This window comes from Tenrec ecaudatus, chromosome 7 (assembly GCF_050624435.1).
Source record: "Tenrec ecaudatus isolate mTenEca1 chromosome 7, mTenEca1.hap1, whole genome shotgun sequence".
Classification (NCBI taxonomy): Eukaryota; Metazoa; Chordata; class Mammalia; order Afrosoricida; family Tenrecidae; genus Tenrec; species Tenrec ecaudatus.
In genome coordinates, this window is record NC_134536.1 from 54,546,011 (window position 1) to 54,572,262 (window position 26,252).

The window sequence follows — 26,252 nt, forward strand, 5'->3', positions numbered from 1 at the left end:
GGAAATCAGATATTTTGTGATCTCTCACTGCCATTGAGTCGATGCTGACTCACAGTGGGACTATAGGACACAGTGAAACTGCCGAGGGGGTTCTGGGGCTGTAAAGCTTTATGGGAAAAGAAAGCTCATCTCTCTCCCATGGAGCAACTTGTGGGTTCAAACTGCTGCCAATCATCCAACTTTGCTTGAAGTATAGTATTTCATTGCATGAAGACTTATCCATTTACTTATTTATCCAGGCACATATTGATGGTCATTTAAGTTGGCTCCAACTTTCATCATGCTTTGAAGAAGAATTCTGCAATGAGCACCCTACCTTTTGTATTCTTGAGCAAAAGCGCAAACATTGATTTAGAAAGTCTGGACTGGTCACATGACTCAAACGCGGCTTCCTGCCGTCCCTAATCAGTCCATCCATGCACCAGCTAATATTTGCTGAGGGCCTAGTTTACTAAAATAAATGACTAGACCATAGTTCTCAGAGCCCCTGGTGTGGCAACAGTATGATTCAAAATTAAGAAAAATCTAAAGACAAAATTTTTTTTTAAATCCAGCCTTGCTTCTTTGCTCAAGGAGTGTTTCAGACTGGTGATGATGCCACGGTAAGCCTGTTCTCGGTATATGTCCACACTTTGTGCAGTTCTGGATCTAGCCTGGTTCTGGTCTCATTATGCTGTTTTGTATATATCCCTCTTGAATAATAGATTCAAAGGCAAGTGATTATTTGGAATTTAAAACCACTTTATTCTCTGCACACAATTTTGATTAAGCATGTATTTACTGTGAGAATACATCAATAAACTGGGCCATTGCTTCTGCCTTCAGAACCGAGAGCATAAGTTGTTACTGTTAAGTGTCACAAATCAATGTAAATCAGAGCAACCTCACGTGACAAAGTAGAACTGCCCAGGAAGGTTTTCTCTGCTGTACCATTTGTGGAAGTAGATTGCCAAACCTTTCTCTTCCAGAGTCCCTCCCGTTGATATTGAGCGACCCGTGGGTTTGGAGACTGTGTACGATTGTAGAAAGCCCAGTCTTTCCCCATGGAGCTGCTGGTGGTTTTCAACTGCCGACCAGGCGGATTGCAGCCCAACACTTAACCACTACGTCACCAGAGCTGGGTAGGTGAAAAAGCCAACTCTTCTGTTAGCGGCTAAACTCTTAACAATTTGTACTGCCAGAGCACCTCGAGTTGGTTTAGGAGACAGAAGCAGAACATAGGAAGGGTCATGTTGGGCGGTCTAAGGACCTATGGAACATTTAGGAAAGACAACAGTGCCCGAGAATTTGGATTTCAGGAGAGGCTTCCTAGGAAAGTGTCATCTATCTTGGGAGTCTGAGTAAAGGCTAGGCAAGCACAGAGGCAGAAAGACGATGAAGAAGCTTCTCATATTCACCCCGATGTATTGAGTCGCTGTTTTGAGAATACACACAGCCAAACATCCATCAAGTCAACAGTTTTGCCATGTTCAATTTACCTGAGCCGCACTCAGGCCTCTGTCTGCCAAAGTATCATGAAGGCTCATCAAGATCTATTTCCTCAGTCGTTTAAGATCACTTTAAAAGATTGTGCATCGAGCCAAAAACTCCCATTAAGTAAGGTTTCTTTCAAGATTGTGTCAGATGCTAATGTCCTGGGATATTTTAGAGCCATTAAAACTATTGATTTAAGTAAGCATTTTCATCTTCATCGACCATCTTCATCATCATTCATATTCTTACACTTAGACTCTGGCTGCAAAACACAAAGGGAATCCCAGTAACTCTGCACTGATTAGTTTGCCATCTAAAATCTTGTAAACCTTTCAGTTGCAGATAATATTTCAAATAGCATATAACTTATATTGATGGACATTAGACCCACATTTAACAGATGGGGGAAAATGGCCTCAAGGAATACAAGTCTAAAAAGTCCTACATTCATGCAAAGGTGGTTGGGTCTTATTTTGAAGTCACCTTGCAGAGGTCATATAGCAGAGGATCTTGAGCAGGGGTCTATGTACTTAAGAAAGATCACTCCAGAACAGTCGTTACACGTGAGGGTGAAAAAGACAAGAGCCCCCAAAACCATGAGAGGTGGATTTGAGCGACTGAAAGAAGAGCCGTGAAGAAAAAGTTAGGTTGACTCCTGAATTTCTGACGTCCTCTGCACAGTAACCAGTCCCTGGGCTACACATGTTCACTATGTAGAACCAGTAATCCCAAACAACCTTTTTAACACGTCCTACATTAAAACTCAAGGTTCATACAATGGTTACTAATATCACATGGACATTACTTTGTGATATGTATGAATACCACTGAGAAGCATCACAATTCCCAAACACATCATGGTGCTCCCGGGGAACCTCGACATGGACCAAGAGGCAGTCCTAGGAATTAAGCAGGGGATGCATACTCCTAGGTTTTACATAAGGAAAGAGATGCCTCAGAGTTTTATCCTTTTACCATATTTATTCATTATCTATGTGTAGCAAATATTCCAGAAAGATTGCTTATCTGAAGAAGAATGCAGCATCAGGATTAGACATGAATAAGGAAGACCTCAGAAGAATTGATATCCTTGAATTATTGCATAGAGGAAGAATATTGAAAATACCATGGACTGCCCAAAAAAACCCAAATATGTCTTGGTACAAATGGTACAACCAACCAGGGTGCTCCTGGGAAATGATCATGGAAAGACTTAGATTAGGTTCCTAGGAGAGAGCAGTCCTTGAAAAAGGGCAGCATACTTGGCAGGGAAGACCTTCAAGGAGGCTTATCACACAGTTACTGTAATGACGGGCTCAAGCATGACAATTGTGAGGATGGCACAGGGCATCCTCTATTGTACCATGAGCCACAACCACCCGGATGGCACCTACCAGCAACAGAAACAACATCCACACATTAGCATAGGAAGGTACCAGATAGACTCGTATATAAGCCAAGTTTTTCAGCACATTTTTAATGCAGTTTTTGTGGTAAAATCAGGTGCTTCAGCTGATAGTCGGGTCGGCTTATACTCGAGTAGATATGATAGAGAAAAATGCATTGCTTCACTATTACTCGTTAATATGTGTTGAATAATAACATGATTATTTATAACTTCCTATTTCTTGAACCTATGCAAAAAAAATAAGAACCAGGTGGTAGTTAATTTTAAAATCCTCAGTTCATGAATGCTCACGGAAAGTCTCCTAAGGAGGTGGTTGCCAGGTACCATCAAGTGGGTTCCGAGTCGTCGTAGCTCAATGTACAACAGAATGAAACACTGCCGGCATCTGCATGCTCCTCGCAATTGCTGTGGTCTTGGAGCTCCCAATGTGTCTGCCCATTGCATGGAGGATTTCCCTCTTTTCCCCGAATTTCTACTTCACCAAGCATGATATCCTTCTCAAGCGACCGTTCTTTCATGATAACATACAAAAAGGGCAAGGGATGAGATCTCATCATCTTTGCTTCTATGGTGAATTCCAGCTGAATTTCTTCCAAGACAGTCCACAGTAATGTCCATATTCTCGGCCAACACCATAATTTAAATGAATCAATTCATCTCAATTTGTCCTTGGGCACTGTGCAGCTTTCACACACAGTTGAGGCTTTTGAACGTACCACGACGCTGTCAATCACACCTCAGTTCTCTGAGGGACATCTTTGTTCTTTATCATTTTACAAGGATCGTGTGAAGCAGATTTACCCAATGCAATTCGCCTTTTGATTTCTTAGCTGCTACTTCCAGAGACACTGATTGTGGATTCAAGTAAAGTGAAACCCATGACAACTTCAATCTGTTCTCCGTTTTTCATGATGTTGCCTATTGGTCCAGTTTTGAGAAATTTTTGTTCTCTTTACATTGAGGTGTAATTCATACTGAAGGCTACAGTCCTTGCTCTTCATCTGCAAGTGCTTCACGTCCTCCTTGTTTTCAGCAAGCAAGGTTGTGTCGTCTGCATATTTCAGGATGTTAATAAGCTTTCATCTAATCCTGACGCTGCCTTCTGCTTCATATACAATCTATCTTCTGAGAGCATTTGCACAGTGTACAGATGAACAGGCATGCAGAGAGGTACAACTCGGATGCAGACTTGTACTCATGTTCAACCATTCAGTATCCCCCTTTTTTGTGCCAAGGACTGCTTCATTTAAGTGTTCGGCGATCCGCATTCTTTCATTGCCATCCTTAATTTAGTGTGATTCACACAGTCAAATGCTTTCGTACTGCCAAGAAAAACACAAGCAAACATCTCCCTGGTATGCCGATTTTAGGCCTGATCTATCTGACGTCAGCATTGGCTCCCCTCTTTCCACATCCTCTTCTGAAATGGGCTTGAATTCCTAACAGCTTCTAGTTGATGTAATGCTGAAACTTTTAAGACATTCAACAGCAAAATTTGACTTGCATGGGATATGGACGTGATATCAATGATATCATTCAATACTTTCCAAATTCTTTCTTTGAGATGGACACAAATATGATTCCTTTTCCATTGGCTGGCCAGGCAGCTGGATTCAAATTTCTTGGCATAGTGCTTCCAGTGCTTCAGCAGACTATTGACATTTCCCCTCAATGCCTGAAGCCTTAAAAAAAACAACAAAAGTAACGTGATATCTGTTTTCATGCATAAAACATCTTCCTGAAGTCACACGTTCTTGGTCAAATGCTGCATCTTGACACAATTAAATATTGATTAAATCTTTTTGGTACACTGACTCTGAATTCCTCCCCTGTTCTTTCACATTGCCTGGATTACTACATTGTATGGTAGAGCCTATTATGAGGGCCGTTTTATGCATGAAAACAGATATCATGTTACAGGTGATTTGCTTATTTTTGACATATCCCCAGTAAAGACTACTCCCTGTAAAGGAACATCATGTTTAATGAAAAAGGAGAACAGCAAAAAGGGAAACCTTGAAGGAGGTAAACTGATACACTAAACAAAACAAAGGACTAAAACATATCAACGATTATAAAGATGATGTAGAACCAGACAACCCTTTTCTTGTTCTGCTGTACATAAATTTGCCATGAGTTGGAGCTCTTAGCTAGGGGTGATTCTGGGATTCTTGGAGAGAGGCCATTCTATTGTTCAGGAACATACTTTGCCAACCTAGATGGGTCGATGGCTCCATGATCTCAAAAACAGGTTTGTTTTGTTTTGTTTTAAATAAGAAAATACTACATTAGAGTTTCACTAAGTTGAACCAAAGACAAGTGTCTTGGCTAGTCTTTTGGACATTCTTTTGGGGTTTCCGTTCTCTGTCATTTTCTTCTCGTGCTCCTTGGAAAGTATCAAAATGTGAGCGAATCAACAATAAGCCAAGACACTCAACGTACTCCTGAGGGCCTTTCCCATTGGGTGTATGCCTTGAATCCTTCAGGGAATAGGATCTTAATCGCCAGCCACATTTTCTAGGTGAAATCTTTTTGGGTGGGAGACACTTTGCAAGAACTTATGAACTGTGTGGTTCCAGACAACACAACATACATGAAAAGCAAGAGGGGAGGAGCTGCAGAGAGGAAACATGTAGTACACCCTGCCCCAAACGACAAGGCAAGAAACCTTACCGTTTCTGAATATAAAACCTGGGAACAGTTTAATATTTCACCAGATATCATGTGTAAAGCATTAATAAGCTAAAGCACACAACACTCAATGATAAATCTTGATTAACAGACTGCTCATGAAGCTCCTATTTGCCCCAGTGTGTTTAAAGATGCTTGAAGGTTGTAAATCTCTGACCCTCATTCTGACTATTGATTGGTAAGCTCACCACCCTTGTTTTTAACTAATAAAAAACGGTGATTTCTCTTTACTTTAGAGCAGGTATCATATTGAGAAGTTAATTTTTCACTTGTGCAAATGTGTTCCTCGTCCATCTCCTACACGGAGGCTCTAAAACATCTATTTTAGGAAACGGGTGTAGTCGCGACATTGCACTTAACACGCAGTTCTGACCCGCTCTCCACCTGTGGATGCCTCGCCTGCAGGTTCAAAATCAAGCACACCAGAAATACAGGAAAAATGCCCTTTAAAAGCCATGCAAGTTTTTCCTCTGCTAGTTACTTAAATGTATTTTAGTAGAGAAAATTTAACTTAACTTATGGAAAAAAACCAGAGAATTCCATCAAAACATGCTTTACTGACTTACACCATCATTTTGAAAAAAAAGAGAGACTCAAATTAAGACCCTCATGAAAAATTCCCTGAGATTAAGATTCCTTTGTTTTGTATTATTACACTGTAGGAAAAGTAGTTAAAAGCTGTTTTTCACTTTGAAATCTAGGAAAGCAATGCTGTCTCCTCGTGAAGACTTTTCAGCATTTCATTTTCCAAAATAAAATCTCAATTTGACATTTTTTACCAGACGCTTCTAATTCTTTATAGATCTTTACAAACATACAATTTGGCGATGCTTCATCAGTAAATGAAATGAATTGGAAATCCCAGAACTATCTTCACACACTCACTTTCGTCACTGCCCCTGGCTCTTTGTGCTTCGTCTCATTCTGTCAACCATACCTTCCTCAGATGTCACATTACTTCAGCGGACACGTTTTCCTGCCCAATCACAGCAGCCCATCCACCAGTCTCCTTCCTCACCACCGCCTACGCCCTAGTCATTCCTCAGTCTTCTGAAAAGCCTCCTGATCTCACACACCTCGAGCGCTTCAGTGGATCATTTCCCTAGCTGGCCTTCAGTTTTCTGAAAAGTTTCAATGAATTAGTACTTAACGATAATCATTTTTACCAATTTTGGCTTGATGTCTGTCTCCCTTTTTAAAGCGTAAGTTATTTCAAGGAAGGGCCTCGTCTGGTCTTCATATCTTCCATAGACACACGAGAAGGCTTCAACAGTCATTGAAAGATGAAATGAAAAGATAATGGAAATTTCCCACCAACGTTCTGAAACCCCCGCATGCTTCTTAGCACGTAAAATAAGAGAGAGTATCTCCCGAGGTCTCCAATTCTTTCATTTCTTACCCAAATCTGACAACGCATGTTTAAGATTATTCAAACCACAAATAAGTGTTAAATTCATTAACATTAAAAAATATTCATTAAGAATGAGATAAAAGATTTCAGTAAGATCATGGGTCTAAAGAATTTACACAATTATATGTCCTAAACTTTCCAAATTACAATATGGACAGAGAGACTTTTACTAGAATCCTATGATATGACCAGTAGAAATTAAATTAATACTAGGTGAATGTGCGACAAATTTTATCCTCATAAACATCTGCATGAATGTGGTTACAACGATAGACACTAGAAAGAGGTACTTTGACTCCACCCCCAACTTGGGGTGGGCGTCAAAGGCTTTCCTCGCTGAACTGAATCTACAAAGAACTAAATATTTATTATTTTGCTCATAGAAAATGGATTATTGTTATAACCAGAAATTTTTCTACCATAGTAGTAGGTAGTCCAACTTTATAGAAATTAAGTTCTGTTTGCAAGATTGGATCTTAAAATACTACTTTTCTGAAGAGTTGAATTCTGGGATTATAGTTTCAGAATCCAGTTGTCTCACTGGTTCCCTTTTGGAGGGTGGAGTCTGAGAAGGCGATGGAGTGCAGTTGGCTACTTTCAAGAATGAAGCTTCTAGTTAATGTATTCAGCTGCTGACAGGAATGAGGTTGGAATCTACCCAGAACTCCTCAGAAGAGGAGATTGCCTGCCTATCAATCTACATCTAGAAAAAAAACCCAAAAAACATTCATTTGAAAGGGGAGCAGTGGTACTAGGAGGGTAAGGATGGGGGCAGGGGAAGTAAGGGAGAATCGATCAAAATGATCGACGTATGGCCCCCTGCCAGGGGGGCAGACAGCAGAAAAGTGGGTGAAATGAGACAGTGGTTGGTCTACAACATAAAAAATAATAGAGAATAATTTAGAAATTATCAAGGGGACGGGAGTTGCGTGTGGCGGCAGGGAGATGAGGAGCTGATGCCAGGGACTCAAATAGAAAGAAAAAGTTTTGAAAAAGACGATGACAATGTATGTACAGATGTGTTTGAGAAGATGGACATAGGTATGGATTGTGATAAGAGCTGTGAAAGCCCCCAATTAAAAACAAAACCAACAGCCAAAAAACGCTGAGAGGCGCAACTCTACCCTGGCACACATGGGTTACCCCGAATTGGAACTAACGAAGACAACTGGTTTTTCACTCATTACTGCCTACCAAGAGGGACCTTAGTGGCATAGTGGGTCAGATGCTGGGCTAACAACACGGTCACAAGTTTGAACCAACTAGCCTCTGTGGCAGAAAGTTAACGCATTCTGCTCCTGAAAAAAATTTACAGACTCAGAAACCAAAAGGGCCAATTCTACTCTGTCCTATAGGGTCACAGTGGGTCAGAATTAATGCAAGGTCAGTAAGTTCAAATTGACCAATGGAACCACTCTCGACTCTATTTTCCCCCAGCTCTGTGTCTCTCTATGACTTTTCTTACTCCTCTGCCATTTTATTGTTCCCAGCTCTACGTATGGGTTTTGCAGTCACTATTCCTAAGGAGATTATCTGAGTGGATTATTTAAATATTAATAGTAAGGAGGGACTTCAATTGGATAAAATCTGGGGTATCATATCATTATGAATGAAGGGGAGAGCAGAGTGGAGACCCAAAGCCCATCTGTAGGCAACTGGACATCCCCTTACAGAAGGGTCACGAGGAGGAGATGAGCCAGTCAGGGTGCAGTATAGCACCGATGAAACAAGCAACTTTCCTCTAGTTCTTTAATGCTTCCTCCCTTCCACGATCATGATCCCAGTTCTACCTTATAAATCCAGCCAGACCAGAGCATGTACAAGGGTACAGATAAGAGCCGGAAACACAGGGAATCCAGGACAGATAAACCCCTCAGGACCAATAATGAAAGTAGCAATACCTGGAGGGTGAGGGAAAAGTGGGGGGGGGGGGGAAGTGGGAACTGATAACAGTGATCTACATATACCCTCCTCCCTGGGGCATGGACAACAGACAAGTGGGTGAAGGGACACATCAGACAGTGTAAGACATGAAAAAATAATAACAATTTATAAATTATCAAGGGTTCATGAGGGAGGGAGAATGGGAGAGGGAGGGAAAAATGAGCTGATACCAAGGGCTCAAGTAGAAAGAAAATATTTTGAAAATGATGATGGCGACAAATGTGCAAGATATCCTTTCTCTTAGGATCACTCTTGCCTGCTTTCTTCAGATACAGCTTGATTTGTCCTGTTAGCAGTCCATCATCCTTTCAATATTCTTCTCCAGCACACAATTCAAATGCATTGATTCTTCTATGGTCTTCCTTATTCAATGTCCAAATCTCACATGCATCTGTGGCAGTGGAGAATACCATGGTTTCGGCCAGGTGCCCCTTAGACCTCAAAATAACATCCTTACTCTTCCATACTCTAAAGAGGTCTTGGGCAGTAGAATTACCTAATGCAATGTATGTTTTGATCTCTTTACTCTTGACTGCTACTTCCATGAGCATTGATTATGGATCCAAGTGACACAAAAATCCCTGACAACTTCAGCATTTTCTCTATTTATCATGATGCTACCTATTGGTTCAGTTGTGAGGAATTCGGTCTTCCTTACACTGAGTTGTAATTCATACTGAAGGCTATAGTCTTTGATTTTCTTCAACAAGTGCTTCAACTCCGCCTCACTTTCAGCAAGCAAAGTTGTACCATCTTCACACTGCAGGTTGTTATTAAGCCTTCCTCCAATCCCGACGCCACCCTCTTATTCATGTAACCCAGTTTCTCTGACGACTTCCTCGGCATAGGTTGAACAAGCAGTTTGAGAAGATACTAACCTGGAACACATCTTTCCAGATTTTAAACAATGCAGCATTGTTTTTTCTCTGTTCTCACAACTGTCTCTTCCTGATCCAAGTACAAGTTCCTCCTGAGCACAATGAAGTGTTCTGGAATTCTCGTTCTTCTCAAGGTTAGCCAGTTTATTGTAGTCCACACACTCGAATGCCTCGGCACAGTCAATGGAACACAAGGAAACTTCTTTCTGGTGTCCTCTGCTTTCAGCCAAGCTCGATCTGATATCAATAATGGTATCTCTTGTTCCATGTCCTCTTCTGAATCCAGCCTGAACTTCGGGAAGTTCCCTGTCCATGCAGTGCTGTCACCGTTGTTGGGTGATCTTAAATTTTACTTGGGTGCTATCAGTGGTGTCGTTCTATAGTCTGAGCATTCTATTGGGTCACCTTCCCTTGGAATGGGCACAAATGTGGCTCTCAGCCAGTCAGTTGTCCAGGTAGTTATCTTCCAAATTTCCTGGCATGGAGGAATGCTTCCAGGGCTTCTTTAGCTTTCTGAAACATCTCAATGGACATTCCATGAATTCCTACGGCCTTATTTTTGGGTTATGCATTTAGTGCAGGTTGAACTTCTCTCTGTGGTACCATTAGCTCTTGCTCATAGGCCACTTCCTAAAATGGAGACAGAATATTTAATTTCACCATGCTTCTTCTAGGTAAAATCAAATATGCTGTCACTTTGAATTCATGCAGCTGCATTCTGTCTCTACAATAACTTTTGAAACAAGTGTGATATTGGCTCTTAGGAGTAAGACCATGGATCTCAATCTTGTGCAATATGCACAGCAATCCTGCACAAAGACTGTTCTGTTCAAAATCCCAATGAGGCTTCCATTGAGAACCACTGCTACCTAGCCAACCAAGAGCAATTCAGGTTCCCCAACCTGGAGAAAGACCAACTTAGTCATCTGCCTCTTGTTGGCACCCAGATTTCGCTTCATTGGTTATCAGCCAGATGCTCATAAAATCCACAGCCATTGCTCATGTGTCTGATTCAGTGATTTGTCCTCTACCAAGGGGCATCATTACAGAAGGTCAACTATTTAGATGGAACACTTCGTACATAAACAGGGCTAAGGAAACCTCAGTCGCTCTTGCCACACTGCTTTATGTTGGTGGTGGTGTTCCTCCCCATTCTCCACTTATTCTTTGAAGGGATGCTTGTTTCTTCCTCTCTCCCTTCTCATTTGCTTTGATTCCATGTAGTCTCCGTGCGGATCTTCTGGAAACCTGAATCAGAGAAACAGCCACCCAAAGACCCATTCCTTAATCTAATTCCTCCTTTATCCAATCCCCTTCATCCCTCCAATTAATGCTAGGTATTCTATAAATATTAATATTCCCACATTCCATTTCTATTAAAAATGCCTTCAGTGAGCCTCACTTGCCTATCACACTATATCTCATCATATCAAAGTATATTAAAAGTGAGTGAAGGGTCTTTTCTTCTCTGTATCCTCCTCCATATCGAGTACATCGTCTGATACATGTTAGATGTGCAGCATAATTACAATACAATAAAATTGTGGGTTTTGCTTTCAAAACTCATGTCGAAACGTTACTTGAAGTTGTTTTGTTTACTATTTCAGTCCAAGCTCTATCTGTTTCCCCTTCCTTTTTACTCCGACCATCTTACCACAGCAAAGAAGAGAACATTTAGTTCACTACTTTTCAGGACTTTCTACTGTTTAAAATATTTCCGCTCAATTGGGAGATTATAAGTGACACACTCCTGGGAGCACAGTAGCAACAAGCCCACAACTCCACAGGTAATTGTTTAGTACATTGAAAACAATCCCACACTTTGTCTTTACCAAATGGCACCATGATGTGCAATGGGTGGCTGAAGGTTTTCAGAGTCCTTTATAATAAACTTGACTCTTATAGTCTCATCTAATCCTTAATACAAAAAACAAGAGGCCTGTTGTAAGACAAAGAACATGCCTATAAAATTAATGAAGATTCTTACTATCAAACATAACTCTTACAACATGTCCACAGGCAGTGAATTATTTAATATGGTTCTTCTACCCAAAGTCTCAACTCCTACCAAACAGCGTTGTCCTGCATGGGTCTGTTAAGAAGGTGGGAGAAGGGCTCACCTGTAATTATGAACAGGCTTCCAAGTAATGCCATCCTGCTGCATATAAAATGAGACATCTAAGATGCAGGAGGTGGGATTGAATTACCAGCAATAGCTGAGAGTGGAATGTGTCCTATAGAAACTGAGATCACTGGATCTCCTGGATTCAGAAGACAGCTATCATATCAAAGCAGCAGCAGCAGAACCAGGAACCAGAACATGGAACACTTCTAAACCCACAGGGCAAGTAAAGTTCAGTGCTTTTGTGCAGAAGGCCGGCTTCCTGGGCACTAACTTTGGGTAGATGGGCTTACTGACCCAGAGAAGTGAAGCTGAGTGCCTTTGGGCTGAGGCTCCTTGGAGTAGGGTGTCTCTGTTCACTTACTTCAGGGAACTGGGTTTGCTGACCCCTGGAGCGTAAGCTGAATGCCTTCGTACTGAGGTTTGTAGAGGAGCGGTATTCCCCCTTAAGCATTTATTAGTAGAGGTGAACTAACTTGGAATATGTCCTGATAAACAACTATTCTGAGCCTTTCTCCCTGGCATTACAGCCTCTTCAAGTCCTTAATAAGCCCTTTCATCATCAATATTGTCTATGAGTTCTGCATAGCCATTGCAATGGCTATTAGACCCTAGAAGGAGAAAATATCAATTAAGACAGCACACTATGAAAAAGAGAGACAGGTAGCTACCTGGTGTACCCAAGTTATTAACGTGCAAGTCATGAACCCTTCCCGAGCAATTGGCCTTGCCTTGAGGTGAGCCCTGAGCACTCCTTTACTCTCAGCGCCCACGCCAGATACTGGGTTGATAACTGCTTCCACATTCTATAGGACTGCAGACAGTCTGCCAGTTTCTGTAGAATACACACCAGGGTAGGCTATGCAAATGCTCCGGAATGATGGCATTCTGAGCACTCGATTTTGATATCCCGTAGGAAGTCGGCCTGCAACTCTCCAGCTTTCTTTAGAAACACCAACTCTGAGAGCAATCAAACGTGAAACATATTTCCAGACATGGTTTACTTTATTTTTCTAATCTTTTTAGAATAAAGCACTGAAAGCATGTGTCATCGCTGTCGAGTTACATAGAAATGCGATACTGCAACGTCATAGAAATCATCACACGAACGCAGAGGGAGTTGAAAGCCAAGCAACTCTGGTCAGGGCTGAGTTGCGTTCCATCTTGACCTTGTAAACATTTCCACAGGAGGTAGAACATACGCATTTGACGTTTATGTCAAATCAGGGATAGTAAACAGTGATTCTGAGATCCTAATAAATTAAAGGTATTATAAAAGAATTAAATAAACTCTTCTCCTTTTTAGAAAGTATAGCTAAAACAGCACACAACTTTTCAATAAGTTAGAAAGGGAAATATTCAATCTTCTTTAGTTGAAAAGTTTGCTTCTTTAACTCTTCACCGATTCCATTTGACAATATTCAAAACTATGATTAATTATGCGATCACATTTTAAGCAATGTGTGTCAAACTCTGCCAGCATCTCCTTTCTCTATGGCGGCATCCATCATTTGGGAGCAATGAATTGAAGCAAATATCCAGTCACTGCATAGTCCCAGTTCTTTCCTCTCAAAGTTGTCTGAGTGGCTAACAATATTTGCGCAGTAGAAATTTTGAAAGTTTCAACCCTCTTCCAACATTGTTGGTTTATGTCCCTCCCGCGCCAGCTGCTGTTCCCATGAACACAGTGTTGATGGGGGGCAAAGAAGACACTATTTCGCCCCCATTTCTACCATGGGAATCCAGAGTTTCTTGAGCTGCATACTGACTGGAGGTTCCATACATACACTGGGAAGAGGTGGAAGAAATTGAAGTTTGCAAACTGGATGCTGAAACAGAAAATACAATTATCAAACAAACAAACCACAAAAATATATATAATTAAAAATGGATTTTTGTGTACTAAATTTAAATGATTTGTCACACAATCCTCACATTTTGTTCCATTTCCCCTACTTACTAGGTATCGATAGATTTTGTTGTATGCATCAAGTCAATTCCAAGTCCTTGCAGCCCTTCAGGCATACGGAGGCATAGACACTCAGCTATAGGCTTTATGGGACAGTACACCAGATCTTTCTTCCCCTGGAGCTGGTGGGTGGATTCAAACTGCTTACAACTGTGATTTCTTCCACACATTGGGGTAAGAAACCTTAATTTCTACTTAAACTATGCCCTCTCTACCACCAAAATATGCCCCCAACCTCCCACCTCTTTCCATCTGCAAGTTGACAATCTTAGTCTGAAGCATCATCTTCTCCTACCAGATGAACACAGAAACATCCTAACTGGGTCTCATGACCCTCATCACTCCTCATGCTCTGCCCTGAAGAGAGCAGGCAGAATGATACAAAATGATATAAAAATGATATAAAAATGTCACTCTTCCATTCAAACATTACAATGGCTTCCAGTTACTCTTAGAAGAAACCCAGGCCATCGTCCACTCTATATGCATTGTTCTCTGCCTTTCAGATTTATTTGGCTCAATTATCTCCTTTTGATTCACCATGCTCAAGTCTCATTCACCTTAGTTCTGCCTATTGAATATTCCAAGCATGTCTCTGGTTTTATAGGCACTGTGAGTTGGAATCAACTCAACAGGAATGAACTTGTTTCTGTGCGATGTGGGGATTGGGTTTGCACTTGCTGATCCTTCAACCTGGAACTCTCCCCTTGGGGTCGTCTCCTTCTCACCACTCAACTTTCAACTCTGCTATTGCTTCCTTAGTCTGCTTTTCCGAACAGCCTTACCTAATGCTCCTCCTCCATCACTTTCCTCCATCTTGTCTTATTTAAGCATTTTCATAGGACTTGAAATGATCACTGTAATGTAATTTTGAAATACTGATTATGTTGCTCTCTGTCTGCTAGAATGCAGACCTCTTGTGGGCAGGCACTCAGACCTGTTCACCACCACATTCTCCTCTTAGCTTTTCTGTTCCTTGTTTTATGACCTGGCTTTCTCCCCTCACATCTCCTTTATGTGTATTTGTTTCTAACTAATTGATATGTTCTCTTTTTTCCTGACTACTGTCTTCTCTGTAGTTAAGAACCTGGCTTCCTAACTAAGGAAATGTATAGAGGGTACCAATTCTCCTTACATGTTTTAACCCACTTACTCTAGTCTCTCTTTTCATTGCGAAGCCTTCTTGTCCATTTATTTATAAGCCAGTTCTAACAACTAAAACTTTGAATCCACGACACACCCAACCTATGTTCCATGAGCGCTTCCGCTATCCTCACAAGTAAACAGAACTAATGGTGGTAATAGCAACACCGTACATTTTAGTCTTACGACGAGGAAACTTCCTGAAGTGGAATTTTCTGCTTCATTAAAGTAACCTAGAAGCAATGACAATTTGCAGATGGCTGAAGATAGGCTGCCAGCCTCTGCTCAGGGAGCATCTGTGTTGTCCCAGGAAAGGAAGAAGTGCTTCCTATTGAGTTATTGAAAAAGCACACTGAGTGAGGACAGATGAAATTGATCTCATTTTCCCTTATGCTTCACTTGGGTGTCAATGGCCTTTACTCACATGTGTCTGGATTCTAATGGAAGAGCTCAATCATTGTGTATAAACACAACCATGCCACCTTCATAATTCCATTCATAATTTTAGAGATGAAATCTATGCATATATGTTTACACCTCTGTGTTTTGTTCACTTATTTATTGCGGTTTTACTACTCCTGAATGGGTGCTGCTGGTGCAAATAGTACAAGTCACAGAATGTCCTTGTTGTTGTTTACAATGGCAATAACCTGATTGGAAGAAAATGCTACTTCAATTCTTGGCAAGAAAATGGTTTTGCTCATTTTACTTTAATTGTGTGCTGTAAAAGGATAAAAATAGCAACATTTCTACAGAAATGATTGATCACACATTATTTAAGATTGAAAAAAAATGCTAGTACCGTGTAGGACAGGCCAGATTTTGAAAAATTTGAACAGGTTTTGGGGTAGTACTGGTGGTAACTCGGGTCCAAAGACACATCTTGTCACGGACCCTGGCTCCAATAGTGAGCAAGTGAGAGCGAGAAAGAAGACAGCCATCCTGCCTTGCATTTGACAAGCTGGATTAAATTTGGGAACAGAATGGATTCCAGCTTTTCTTTCGGGAAGAATAGCAGTTCTCGTAGCAGGTGGCACAGTGCCATCTACACCGAACGACAGTAGGAAGCGATCTACTAAAATTCAAACCGTAGAACTCCATGGCTCACAATAGTCTGATCCACAACTGATCACGTGACTGAGAGACGCCCCAGCGCTTCCTTTCACAGGACTCCAGGGTCTATAACAACAGCGAGAGTAACTCTCGCTAATGTAAACTCAAATACAAAACAGGAGCTTCAGATCCAAAGTGATTGATTATCCAACCACAGCAACTGAGTGTTTGCTGTACCTCAACACTCCTCCCTCACTGGGAATGCCGCCTACCGGGCATGGTGACCTTATAAATGCTCTCAAGAACCACTAACAAATTTACCTACTCCCGGGGTCCGACAAGCACCTGAAGGCGTGGTGTCTGCATAAAATGTGCCGGTCTGCTTTCTGCTGCTGTCGTCTAAGATGTTAAGTGGATCATGAATGTCACTGTAGGGTGGCAGGGAGCGCACACTGCTGATGACGGACACGTGTTGATTCACCATTGATCCAAGTCTGTGAGACTCTGGGTAGTTCACATTGCTTCCATAGTACCCTGTAGCAGAAAGCAAGGAAAACGTGTTGCTAACTTGTTATAAAGAGCATTCCAGGGAAGGAAAAGGAGTCCAGGTCATCTGGGAGAGCCTTGAAGATACCAAACTGTAAATAGTACATCTGAATGCACATTTTTATAGAGTTGAACTTGTATTTTTATAAAAACTGTTGACCATATTTGTTTATTTTTGCTTAAAAAAAACATGCAGAGGGCTTCCCCAGCATCAATTTTGCAAAACAGACTACATCCCTGTCTTCTCTCATGTCTCTACACTGCTTCACGTTGTCATCTGTGACTCTGCTTCTCTACACTGCTTCACGTTGTCATCTGTGACTCCCTGCTTCTCTACACTGCTTCACGTTGTCATCTGTGACTCCCTGCTTCTCTACACTGCTTCACGTTGTCATCTGTGACTCCCTGCTTCTCTACACTGCTTCACGTTGTCATCTGTGACTCCCTGCTTCTCTACACTGCTTCACGTTGTCATCTGTGACTCCCTGCTTCTCTACACTGCTTCACGTTGTCATCTGTGACTCCCTGCTTCTCTACACTGCTTCACGTTGTCATCTGTGACTCCCTGCTTCTCTACACTGCTTCACCTTGTCATCTGTGACTCCCTATGGCTGGCACTTAAAAACAACAAAGCAGCATGCCCATGGGGAAAATTTCATCTAGCTTCTCATGGAGGGTTCACGACTTGTGAAACCATTTCTGTTTGTAGCTTCATGACTCTTGGAGAAAGGCTGACCTACAATTAGGAGAGAGGCCTCAGAACAGCCTGCACATAATCCCTATGTTGGCGGCTGACAAAACCAAGAGGTCTTCACAACCTTCTTTAACTTCAAGAATCTTATTAGCCTCACAAAGGGGAATTGTTTTGATCTGGATCTTTAAATTTTGCTTTTAATTCTCTGGAAGGAGGATTATTCACTGACACTATGGTTACAGACCATCTTCCGTTTGGCTATGAAGCTGGATCTTAAACCTACAGTATAATCCACTTTCATTGTGGCACGGAGAAGGGCAACTTTCACAAAGTCACACAGGTGTTATAAAACATGTGTCTGTGAAAAAAAATCAGATTTGACGGTTTAGATTCCATGATCTCTAGAAGTCTTACTGAGATGCCATTCTACTCAGCTGGGATAGATTCCCATCTCAAAAGCCAGGAAAACTGCTTCAAGTATGTCAATACCATTTGGTGAATTAGGAGGCAATGCTGTTTCTTGGCAGCCGGAAGCTCCTGTATTGCTCAGGAAATTGAAACTTCCTGTATTTAAAAACTGCATACTGTGTGAGTCTTGGGCATGTGAGGATGAGCCATAGGCAGAAGGTGGCCGGGAACTGTACGGGGACCCAGCACAGCTGCCACTGAAGAAGTCTCTAGAAAGCTGTTGTTCACTCCACACCATACATCGGCCATGCTCGGTGCGGTGAGGATACAGTCCCGTGGGAGCATGGGGCTGGGACCGAAACACAGTCTGATAGTTAGAGCTGGTCCCATAAAAGTCATGGTTGGCTTGAGGGAGCGTAGGATACATGGGTTCTGGGTATGTTGAGCAGTGTGATGGGGCTGACAGTACTGAGCCCACACTTGGTGGTCTCCCTGCCATTGGTCCTTGGTTAATGACACTTCCTCGGCTTGCCATGGCCGGAGAAATGGGTGGCGTCATCAGATGACCAGCACTCTGGGAAAGCTCCATCTGACCTGTGAAAAAAATGACCAGAGCATGCACTTAGTGAGCAGGCATTCAGTAACATTTTAAGCAGTTGTTCAAGTAGATTGACTCGTGTGTAGGACATATTTGAGTAAGTTACCAATTTTTCAACTTGGTTCACCCTGCACTTTCCAAGAGTAGCAGAATTAAGGCATATCAAAAATCCCAAGTTTTACAATCCCATCACGAAGTATGGATATCTCTCAGTGGTGGAGAGGTCTGGAGGCGGTGGCCATTGAGGACCATCTGTGGGCCCTGCTGCTCCCGGAGTGACAGTGCCCAGGGGCCAAGCCCGGTGAGAGCAAGAAGCGTGCTGCTCACAATTCTCCGTCATTTGGAAAAATGGTCTGAGGGTCTGCTTTTTAGGGTGAAAGAAATAGATGGTTGAACTTGTTTGCAGGGACTCCATCACAATTCAGTTGCGGTAGGTAAAATCCCTCTCTCTCTTTCTCTCTCTGAGCTTTCACTGTGATTGGCTCTCCCTACCACATCAACATCCAAACACTGCTATGGGGACAACTCAGACTCGCAATGACCCTACAGGACAGGGGAGAGCTGCCCCCGTGGGGTTCAGAGAGTACAATGCTTTATGGGAGTAGAAAGTCTCCTATTTCCCTGTTGAGGAGTGATTGCTGGTTTCCAACTGGTAACTGCTCAGTTAGCAGCCAAGCCAGAGCCACTATGCTGCCAGGGCTCCTCTGTCTACCACTATCTTGTAAACCCAATCTTTATTTGTCACCGGAGGTTGGCCAGAGAATGTCAACTTAGGAAAATTATGCACATCAACATTGCAGTTAGCATATTCACTAACAATACACTGGGCCAAAGCAACCATGGACAGTCGGGAGATGTGTCATAACTAAAGTACACTGTAAGTCCTGAAACATAAGGCTTCAAAATAGCGAATTCGAATACTCATTCAAGCCGCACTAATCCCGGGGCTTCCCTTTCCCATTGGTATTGCCAGGGTCCTCCTTTATAAGGTTCTTCCAGGTCTAGAATGGGATGTTTTCCAGTGAAGTCGTGACCTCTGGTGGCTTCATGGTTCCATGTCGGCCTTCGAACTGCTTGGTCATCAGTTTGAAACCACCCACAGCTCCGCGGGAGAAAGACTGGCCTTTCTACTCCCAGAAACAGCCTTGAAAACCCACCAGAGGTTATTTTGACTGGAGGGCAGTGAGTTTGGCTTAGGTTTTATTTGTCCTTTAGTGAATTCAGCCTGAAGGTGACCCCGGAAGTGCCAGAGTAGAACTGTACTCGCCAGGCCTTTGAGGGTTGGGGTTTTACTAAATGAACAGGCCTCTCTTCCAAAGCATCTTCGACTAGAATTGACCCTTCTAACCTTTTAATTAGCAGCCAAAGGTGCTAATCACTTGTCCCTCACAGACCCTCCGTTGTCTATACAAGGACTGCGGGAAAAGATTCAAGGTGATCATCAAATGTCAAGTGCCGTTTCTTAACGAGTTCAAGACATTCGGGATTTGCTTTGGCACAAAGAGGCCCTGGGTCACTTTGCTACTGTTGTTTTCCATATTCACCTTCTAATAGAGGGAGATAAAGCCGCCTCACAGGTGAAAAATAAGCAAGCAAGCCATTTCTTGTTAATCTTTAACATCATAAGGATGCATTTGTGTAAATCAGTCCTATGTTCTTCGATTAAAGGAAGATTACTAATATAACGCTATCTATATGTATTCCTATGTTAATAATCAGGATGGGGATGGAAACCAGTGAAAATCGCAACATTATAAACAAGTTGGTTTTTTTTTAATCCTTGGTATCTTGGAAGGACACTAGCTGTCAAACAAACAAACAAACCAACAGGCTCTCGTAAAGTTTGCTGCAGCCTGAGGGGCTCTTATGGTCATTCCCCAGCATACCTGGCAGTGGCCGGTTGTCTGAGTTTCCTGCTGGGAATGGATGCAGAGCAGGGGTTAAGCCTGCAGGCTGGCTGGAGGCCAGAGGCAGATAGGTCGTCTCCACATAGTTTTCATTCTTCACGGCGGCTTCACTGGACACCATGCTCCCTTTATTACGGTTGGCCAGAAAGCATGAACTTGGGGAAGCAGTGAAGGCAGCTTTACTTGCATCTGGAAAGAGTTTTTAAAGTGGGAAATCGAAAATAACTCCCATATTCCTAGTGGATGAGCCTAAACACAAGAAACTAGCAATGCTTCATGATGGCGCAGTTGGTCTGGGGGCCCTCGACAGAGCTCTCCTGGGAAGCAAGGGCAGTAGGCCTTTGGTGTTGGCAACGGTGCTGGGTTTGTTTCCTGAGAAATCTTGGGACAGAGCATTCTGAGGCCGCTAACTCATCCGCTCTGGAATCAAAATACCAGTGGAGGCCATCAGACCCATCAGACAGGGGCCGCTTCTCCTGTAATTCCCACACCCCATGTGGTTAGCCATTTCCAAGACAGTACAACGGATGTGTTACCTTGAACTGGCGTGTTGTTTTCTTCAAATCAGTCACTTCTCCCACTGCATTAAAATACCCCAGGCATTAAGAGTACCAATTATATCCTGAGTTTTCAGTAGAATACTTCAACTGCCCATTACCCATCACTGTTAAACAGATTACAATGTATACTGAGCCCAGAGGACAGAGTCTAACTGCCTCCTAGGGTTTCCAAGATGCTAAACTCTACAGAAGCAGACTACAGGTCTTTTTTTCTGCAGAGCACTGGTATGCATTAACCGTCAACGTTTCACTTGGTAGCCAAGCACCTTACCCACTGCACCACCAGGGATCCCTACTTTGACTAAGTTAGGAATAATTTCAAAAGGGGAAACACAGTGATCTGTAGTCTTCCACCCACTGCCTCAGAGCCTATTCCAAAACAAACAACACTACACGGGGTTTCTGAAACCATCAGTCTTCACGGGAACAGCCTCAGCTTTCTCGCGGGGAGTGAGTGGTGAGGTTAGCAGTTCAATGCCTAACCCACAGAGCTACCAGGACACTTCAGCAAAGCCTCCACTATCGAGTTGATTCCAACTCGGATGGCCATAGAGAGTAGAGCGGCTCCTTTGGGTCTCAGAGGCTGTACATCTTTACCGCAATAGAATCCTCCTCTTTCTCCCATGGAGCAGCTGTTGGGTTTGAACTGCTAGCTTCAAGGTTAGCAGACCAACTTATCACCCGCTATGCTATCAAGGCTCCTTACCAGGGTGCTTGGCATATTATGTAAATAGCAACATGTTTGGGGAAGACTCTTTAAGAGTTTTTTAAACCCACCTATCACAGTACTCACAGTTTCTTAGATTTTAAACAAAGATATGACTAACAAGGGAAAGCCTAAACCAAATCCACACACACCCAGTTGATCGTGACCCCATAGGACAGAGAGAGGTTTCGCTTAGAGTTAAATTACCTGAATTCTTCATATATTTGTCCAATAAATTTTGCAACTCCTGCTCTTTGTCATTATTAAACTGTGTCTCCATGGCCAGGAGAATATATTCATCAAGAAGCATTCGGATCAAATGGAAAGAACCTGGTTTATGGATCAGAAGGAGGAGGGCATGGTGAGATGGGGGGTTGGGGGGAGGCGAAGGTGGAGAAGGGGGGAAGGAGAAAAAGAGAGAATTCAAGTTATCTGTGTGACCATCTCGCAACACTTTACAAGGAGCAACTGAAATAAACAAATACTTGTTGGACTTTAAATGACCTGCTAAGACCAACATGCTTAACTTAGGTCTCTAATCTTTCTGTGTACCGCCTGCCCACCTCACTGTGTGTACTGTCCTGCCAGCTCTTTGGCCACTAATTACATCAAAGGGAAATACGGATGAAAGTGAGGCATGCTTTATGCTTTAAGAGGGCACACATTGGAGGGTGATAAGCCTTAACCTGAGGAGAATGAGCTCCATTCTGCTCTATTTCTGTTTACTTTGTTCTAAATAATTAGACAATAGTCTGGGGACGGGGGGGGGGGGGGGGTAAGTGGACCAAGTAAGGAGATGTCTTTCTAGACTTGACACAAAATACTTTTGAATTAAAACAAAATCAAAAGAGAAAGTTTCGTGTGAAAGATGTTCTGAAGAGGTCCTGGAGGAAGGAGGAAGTTAACTTGTTTAATTATTCAACAGATTTCCCACCGGAAATCTTTTTTTCACAGTGAAATTGCGCTTCAATGCTGCACAATTTTTTTAAGAAAACTTTAACTATGATGCATCATAAAACAGGCCCAACAAGTGTTATTCATTCCTCAATACAAATGCACCGATTTCATTGGCAATGAAATAAAAATAATTTAGTTAAGTTATAATCTATTTTGGAAACCAAATTCTCAAAGTGTGCAATGCTGAGTTATTTCCCACACATTTAACATCATATCTGAAGAATAGTGAGAATCATAGACATTTTAAAGACAGGAAAGCAGTTAGCTTCCTTAATTTATAAGTCATATCAGCCAAGGAAGATGGTTGAAAAAATGTGACAGCCTACCTTCTAAATTGCTCTTTGATTCCTAGGGGGGCCCTCTGAGGGCGCCCAGAAAAGATGCGACAATTTGCCACATGGCAACGAGTAACTCCTTTGAAAAATAATACCTTAATTATGACTTACTTGTTTGTAAATTTACGCAAGCACTGAAAAATGGGAGGATGATGGCTCCTATGTATTAGGTGTTCACAGGATTCTAGGCAAGCTGATTCACACCAACTCACTAAGGTGCTTCCAGACCCTCCTTTTAAAAATGAGCTATTTTATGGAAAGACCGTAGCCAGAGAGAGACAGGGTTGCAATGTAATCTGGATTTGGTCTACTCCAAACGCCTTGTCTACTGGCCCAATGTTCAGGTACGGTTTGAGAAGTGATGTTACCAAGTGTTTGTAAAATAAACAGGACCAAAGATATCAGGCATTTCAAAGCATTTTTAAAGCACGTAGGGTACCGAAACTGGCTGCATTGTTCAAGGTGAGATTGTGCATTACTCGAGCACCGAAAAAGCTCCACTTCAGCAGAAAGTCCTGCGCCCTCTTCTTCAGTGATCTTCCATTCTGTTTGCTGGTCTGCAAGGGAACGGACAAGGCGAAAGGATGAAATCTGTCTTCTCGTGGCTCCATGCAACCTAAACGTGATCCAGAGGTAAATAAACTGCCTCACAAATGGGTGGATGGTGTGGCTTGCCATTTATTTCATCAAGTAAAATGATCTGTCCAGGGATTTTAAATGTGAGGCTAGTTACCTACAATTTGAAGAACTGTAGTAGATATTTATTCTGTAAGGTTTTGTTATCTGATAGAATTTACAACAAAGAAAGAAATAAAGGGACAGAAGGTGATGCGTGAAAAAAGGGTTCCATGTTTCTGTGAATGGGGAACTCCAACATCTCTGGGCTTGAAAGATGGTTTGTCTTTCTCCAGAAGAAAGCAAGTCCTTACACGGGAACCCGTTTCCTTGCTGCGGAATGACTCACACCAAACGTGGTGGCTGTGTCTGTTCTCATGGCCTGGCTTCATGGTGCAGGACTGGAAGGTTAACCGAAGGAGGGGGAAAGCTATGTGGGAAATACAAAATCCTGAACCTTTGCGATGCAGAATGCAAATGCTTAAAACCGTATTTTCTATGAGTATTTCTCAAAAAAAATTAAGGCCTAGATCTTTCCAATATCTAAGTTAATCTTTCCCTCTTAGCTTTACTCAGCTGTAACTTCACTGACTGACAGCAAGACCGGAGTGTCTCCTATGCCTTGGATGAGACACCAAGAACAAAGCTGAACCCAAACCCCCCATTCTCCAATCTGTCGCATGTGGCTGAGTTTGATTTGGTACAGCCTTTTTACACACAACCACCTCGGCCTGTCTTCGTGGACACTCTAGCTCGAAAGCAGTCGGTGAACAGTACCTTAATAACTCTCTGCTCTACCACGGTGTCCAACCATTCAATAAAAGCCTCCACGGTGGCACTTTTCTTAAGGAGATCCTTCAGTTCTTGGAACACAGTGATAGAGTCATCTACCGTGGGGAAAAAGAAAAGAAAACAGACAACTACAGTCTACTTGAATCCAAGAGAAAAATCTATAACCAAGATGAATCAAAGTGTTATAGCATACACGAGAAAGAGAGATAAATTCGGCTAACTGGGTAAACAGAATTACCTTTTATTCAAAGAATAGTAACAACAACACTTTAATCCTTTATCAGGCATAGTTTTAGTGATAAATGGATCAATCTTGACATATGCAGAAATACAGGTCTTTCTGTTCTATATAGATCTACAGATGACTAGACTATTAAAACATCAATATGTACAGTTGAATGTCCATTTTCATTACCGTATTTCATTAAGTGGATAAGACTGGCTAAAGGCTAGTAAATAAATTAAGCCAAGCCTTTTTATTTCCTGCATTCTGAAAGGTCAATTGGTTTTAGCAAAAAATTAAATTCTGCACTGCAGAGTTGTGCCACTTGCGTGAATCTTTATCATATGGGGGAAGGGAGACGGGGGACAGGGCAAAATATGACAAAATAATAATTTCTAAATTATCAAGGGCTCATGAGGGAGGGGGAGGGGGGGAAATGAGGACCTGATGCCAGGGGCTTGGGTGGAGAGCAAATGTTTTGAGAATGATGAGGGAAACGAATGTACAGATGTGCTTTACACAATTGATGTTTGTATGGATTGTGATAGGAATTGTATGAGCCCCCAATAAAATGATTTTTAAAAAAAGAAAGACCCCAAGCATTCGCCCTCCAACTCAGAACTGTAAGCACATTTACCACAATAACATAGATTCATTTATAATGACTAATTTGGAGAGTTGGGAAAAAATGTTGGGATAAAATCCTAGACAAAAATAAGTTGGTAGACTGAAGACGTAATTGAGGTTTAAATATTTGAAGTCCTTAAAGTTGTAAGACAATCTTTTGAAAATGATGATGGAAACCTGTGTACAAATGTGCTTGACATGACGGATGGATGGATTGTGATAAGAGCTGTACAAGCCCCCAGTAAAATGATTTTTTTAAAAATAAAATAAAATTAAAGGTCATTTAGAACCAAGGGCAATGGTAAGCTATTGTTGCCTTTGAGGGTTATTTAATCAGGATACATACATTAACACTAGGAAACGGAGCCTTCCTGGAGGCTTTCAAAGGTAGCAGTTTTGTTATTCCATAAGGGAGGCATTTTTAAAAGGCAGGCTCCCCCAGGCGCACCAGAGTAGATAGAACTTGCTCCATAAGGGTTTCAGTGGCTGATGGCTTGGGAATAGATTGCCAGGCCTTTCCTCCTAGTGCTCTCTGGGTGGACTCCAACTGAATCACCACACTGTTGGTTAAGCAGCCATGCATGAGATGTCTGTGCTGCCCAAGGCCACAGAGTGAGAAATCAAGTCATACTGACTCCCATTGAATTGATGCCAACTCATAGCGATTCTACAGGCTAGGGCAGAACTGCCTCTCTGAATTTCCAGCACCGTACCTCTTTACGGGAGTAGAAACCCCCGTAGAATTTTATTCCCTGTAAATCAAGCCCAGTTGTTCAAATTTTACCAGATAATCCAAACCTGAACAGAGGGTCTCTGCATTAAAAGGCAGTATTTTGTTGCCATATAACTTTCATATACTTCAAATCCACATGATACTAACCATGGAAAACACATAGTCGTATACAAACCACAAACCTGTGGCCTGGAGTCGATTCTGATTCAGAGCGGCCCATAGGACAGAGAAAGAACTACTCCTCAAGGTTTCACCCTGCTAGCCTCACACGGTGCAGGATACACATCAACACTGCTTGCTTTGTGGCAGCAGACTGCCACATCCTTTTGAGAAGCGGCTGGTGGGTAGGCTCAAATTGCTGACCTTTAGATTAGCAGCTGAGTACTTCCCCACTGTGCCGCCATGACTCCTTAAAGCACGCATGGATGTGCATATAGAAAATGTAAAGCCAGAAGAAAA

At 42.2% G+C, this 26,252-nt stretch overlaps 1 protein-coding gene across 1 annotated transcript in view; it reads right to left on the reverse strand.

The window, feature by feature from the left end:
- Nucleotides 1-13,574: 13,574 nt before the first annotated feature.
- RFX6 (regulatory factor X6) overlaps nucleotides 13,575-26,252 on the reverse strand; it is a 63,421-nt gene continuing 50,743 nt past the window's right edge. Inside the window, exons 13-19 of the mRNA XM_075553960.1 lie at nucleotides 24,196-24,305; nucleotides 23,243-23,360; nucleotides 21,719-21,841; nucleotides 20,225-20,434; nucleotides 17,822-18,334; nucleotides 16,414-16,626; nucleotides 13,575-13,756 (exon numbers count right to left, since the gene is read on the reverse strand). Of these exons, the coding sequence (XP_075410075.1) occupies nucleotides 13,575-13,756; nucleotides 16,414-16,626; nucleotides 17,822-18,334; nucleotides 20,225-20,434; nucleotides 21,719-21,841; nucleotides 23,243-23,360; nucleotides 24,196-24,305 (1,469 nt within the window). The remainder of the gene's footprint in view (nucleotides 13,757-16,413; nucleotides 16,627-17,821; nucleotides 18,335-20,224; nucleotides 20,435-21,718; nucleotides 21,842-23,242; nucleotides 23,361-24,195; nucleotides 24,306-26,252) is intronic.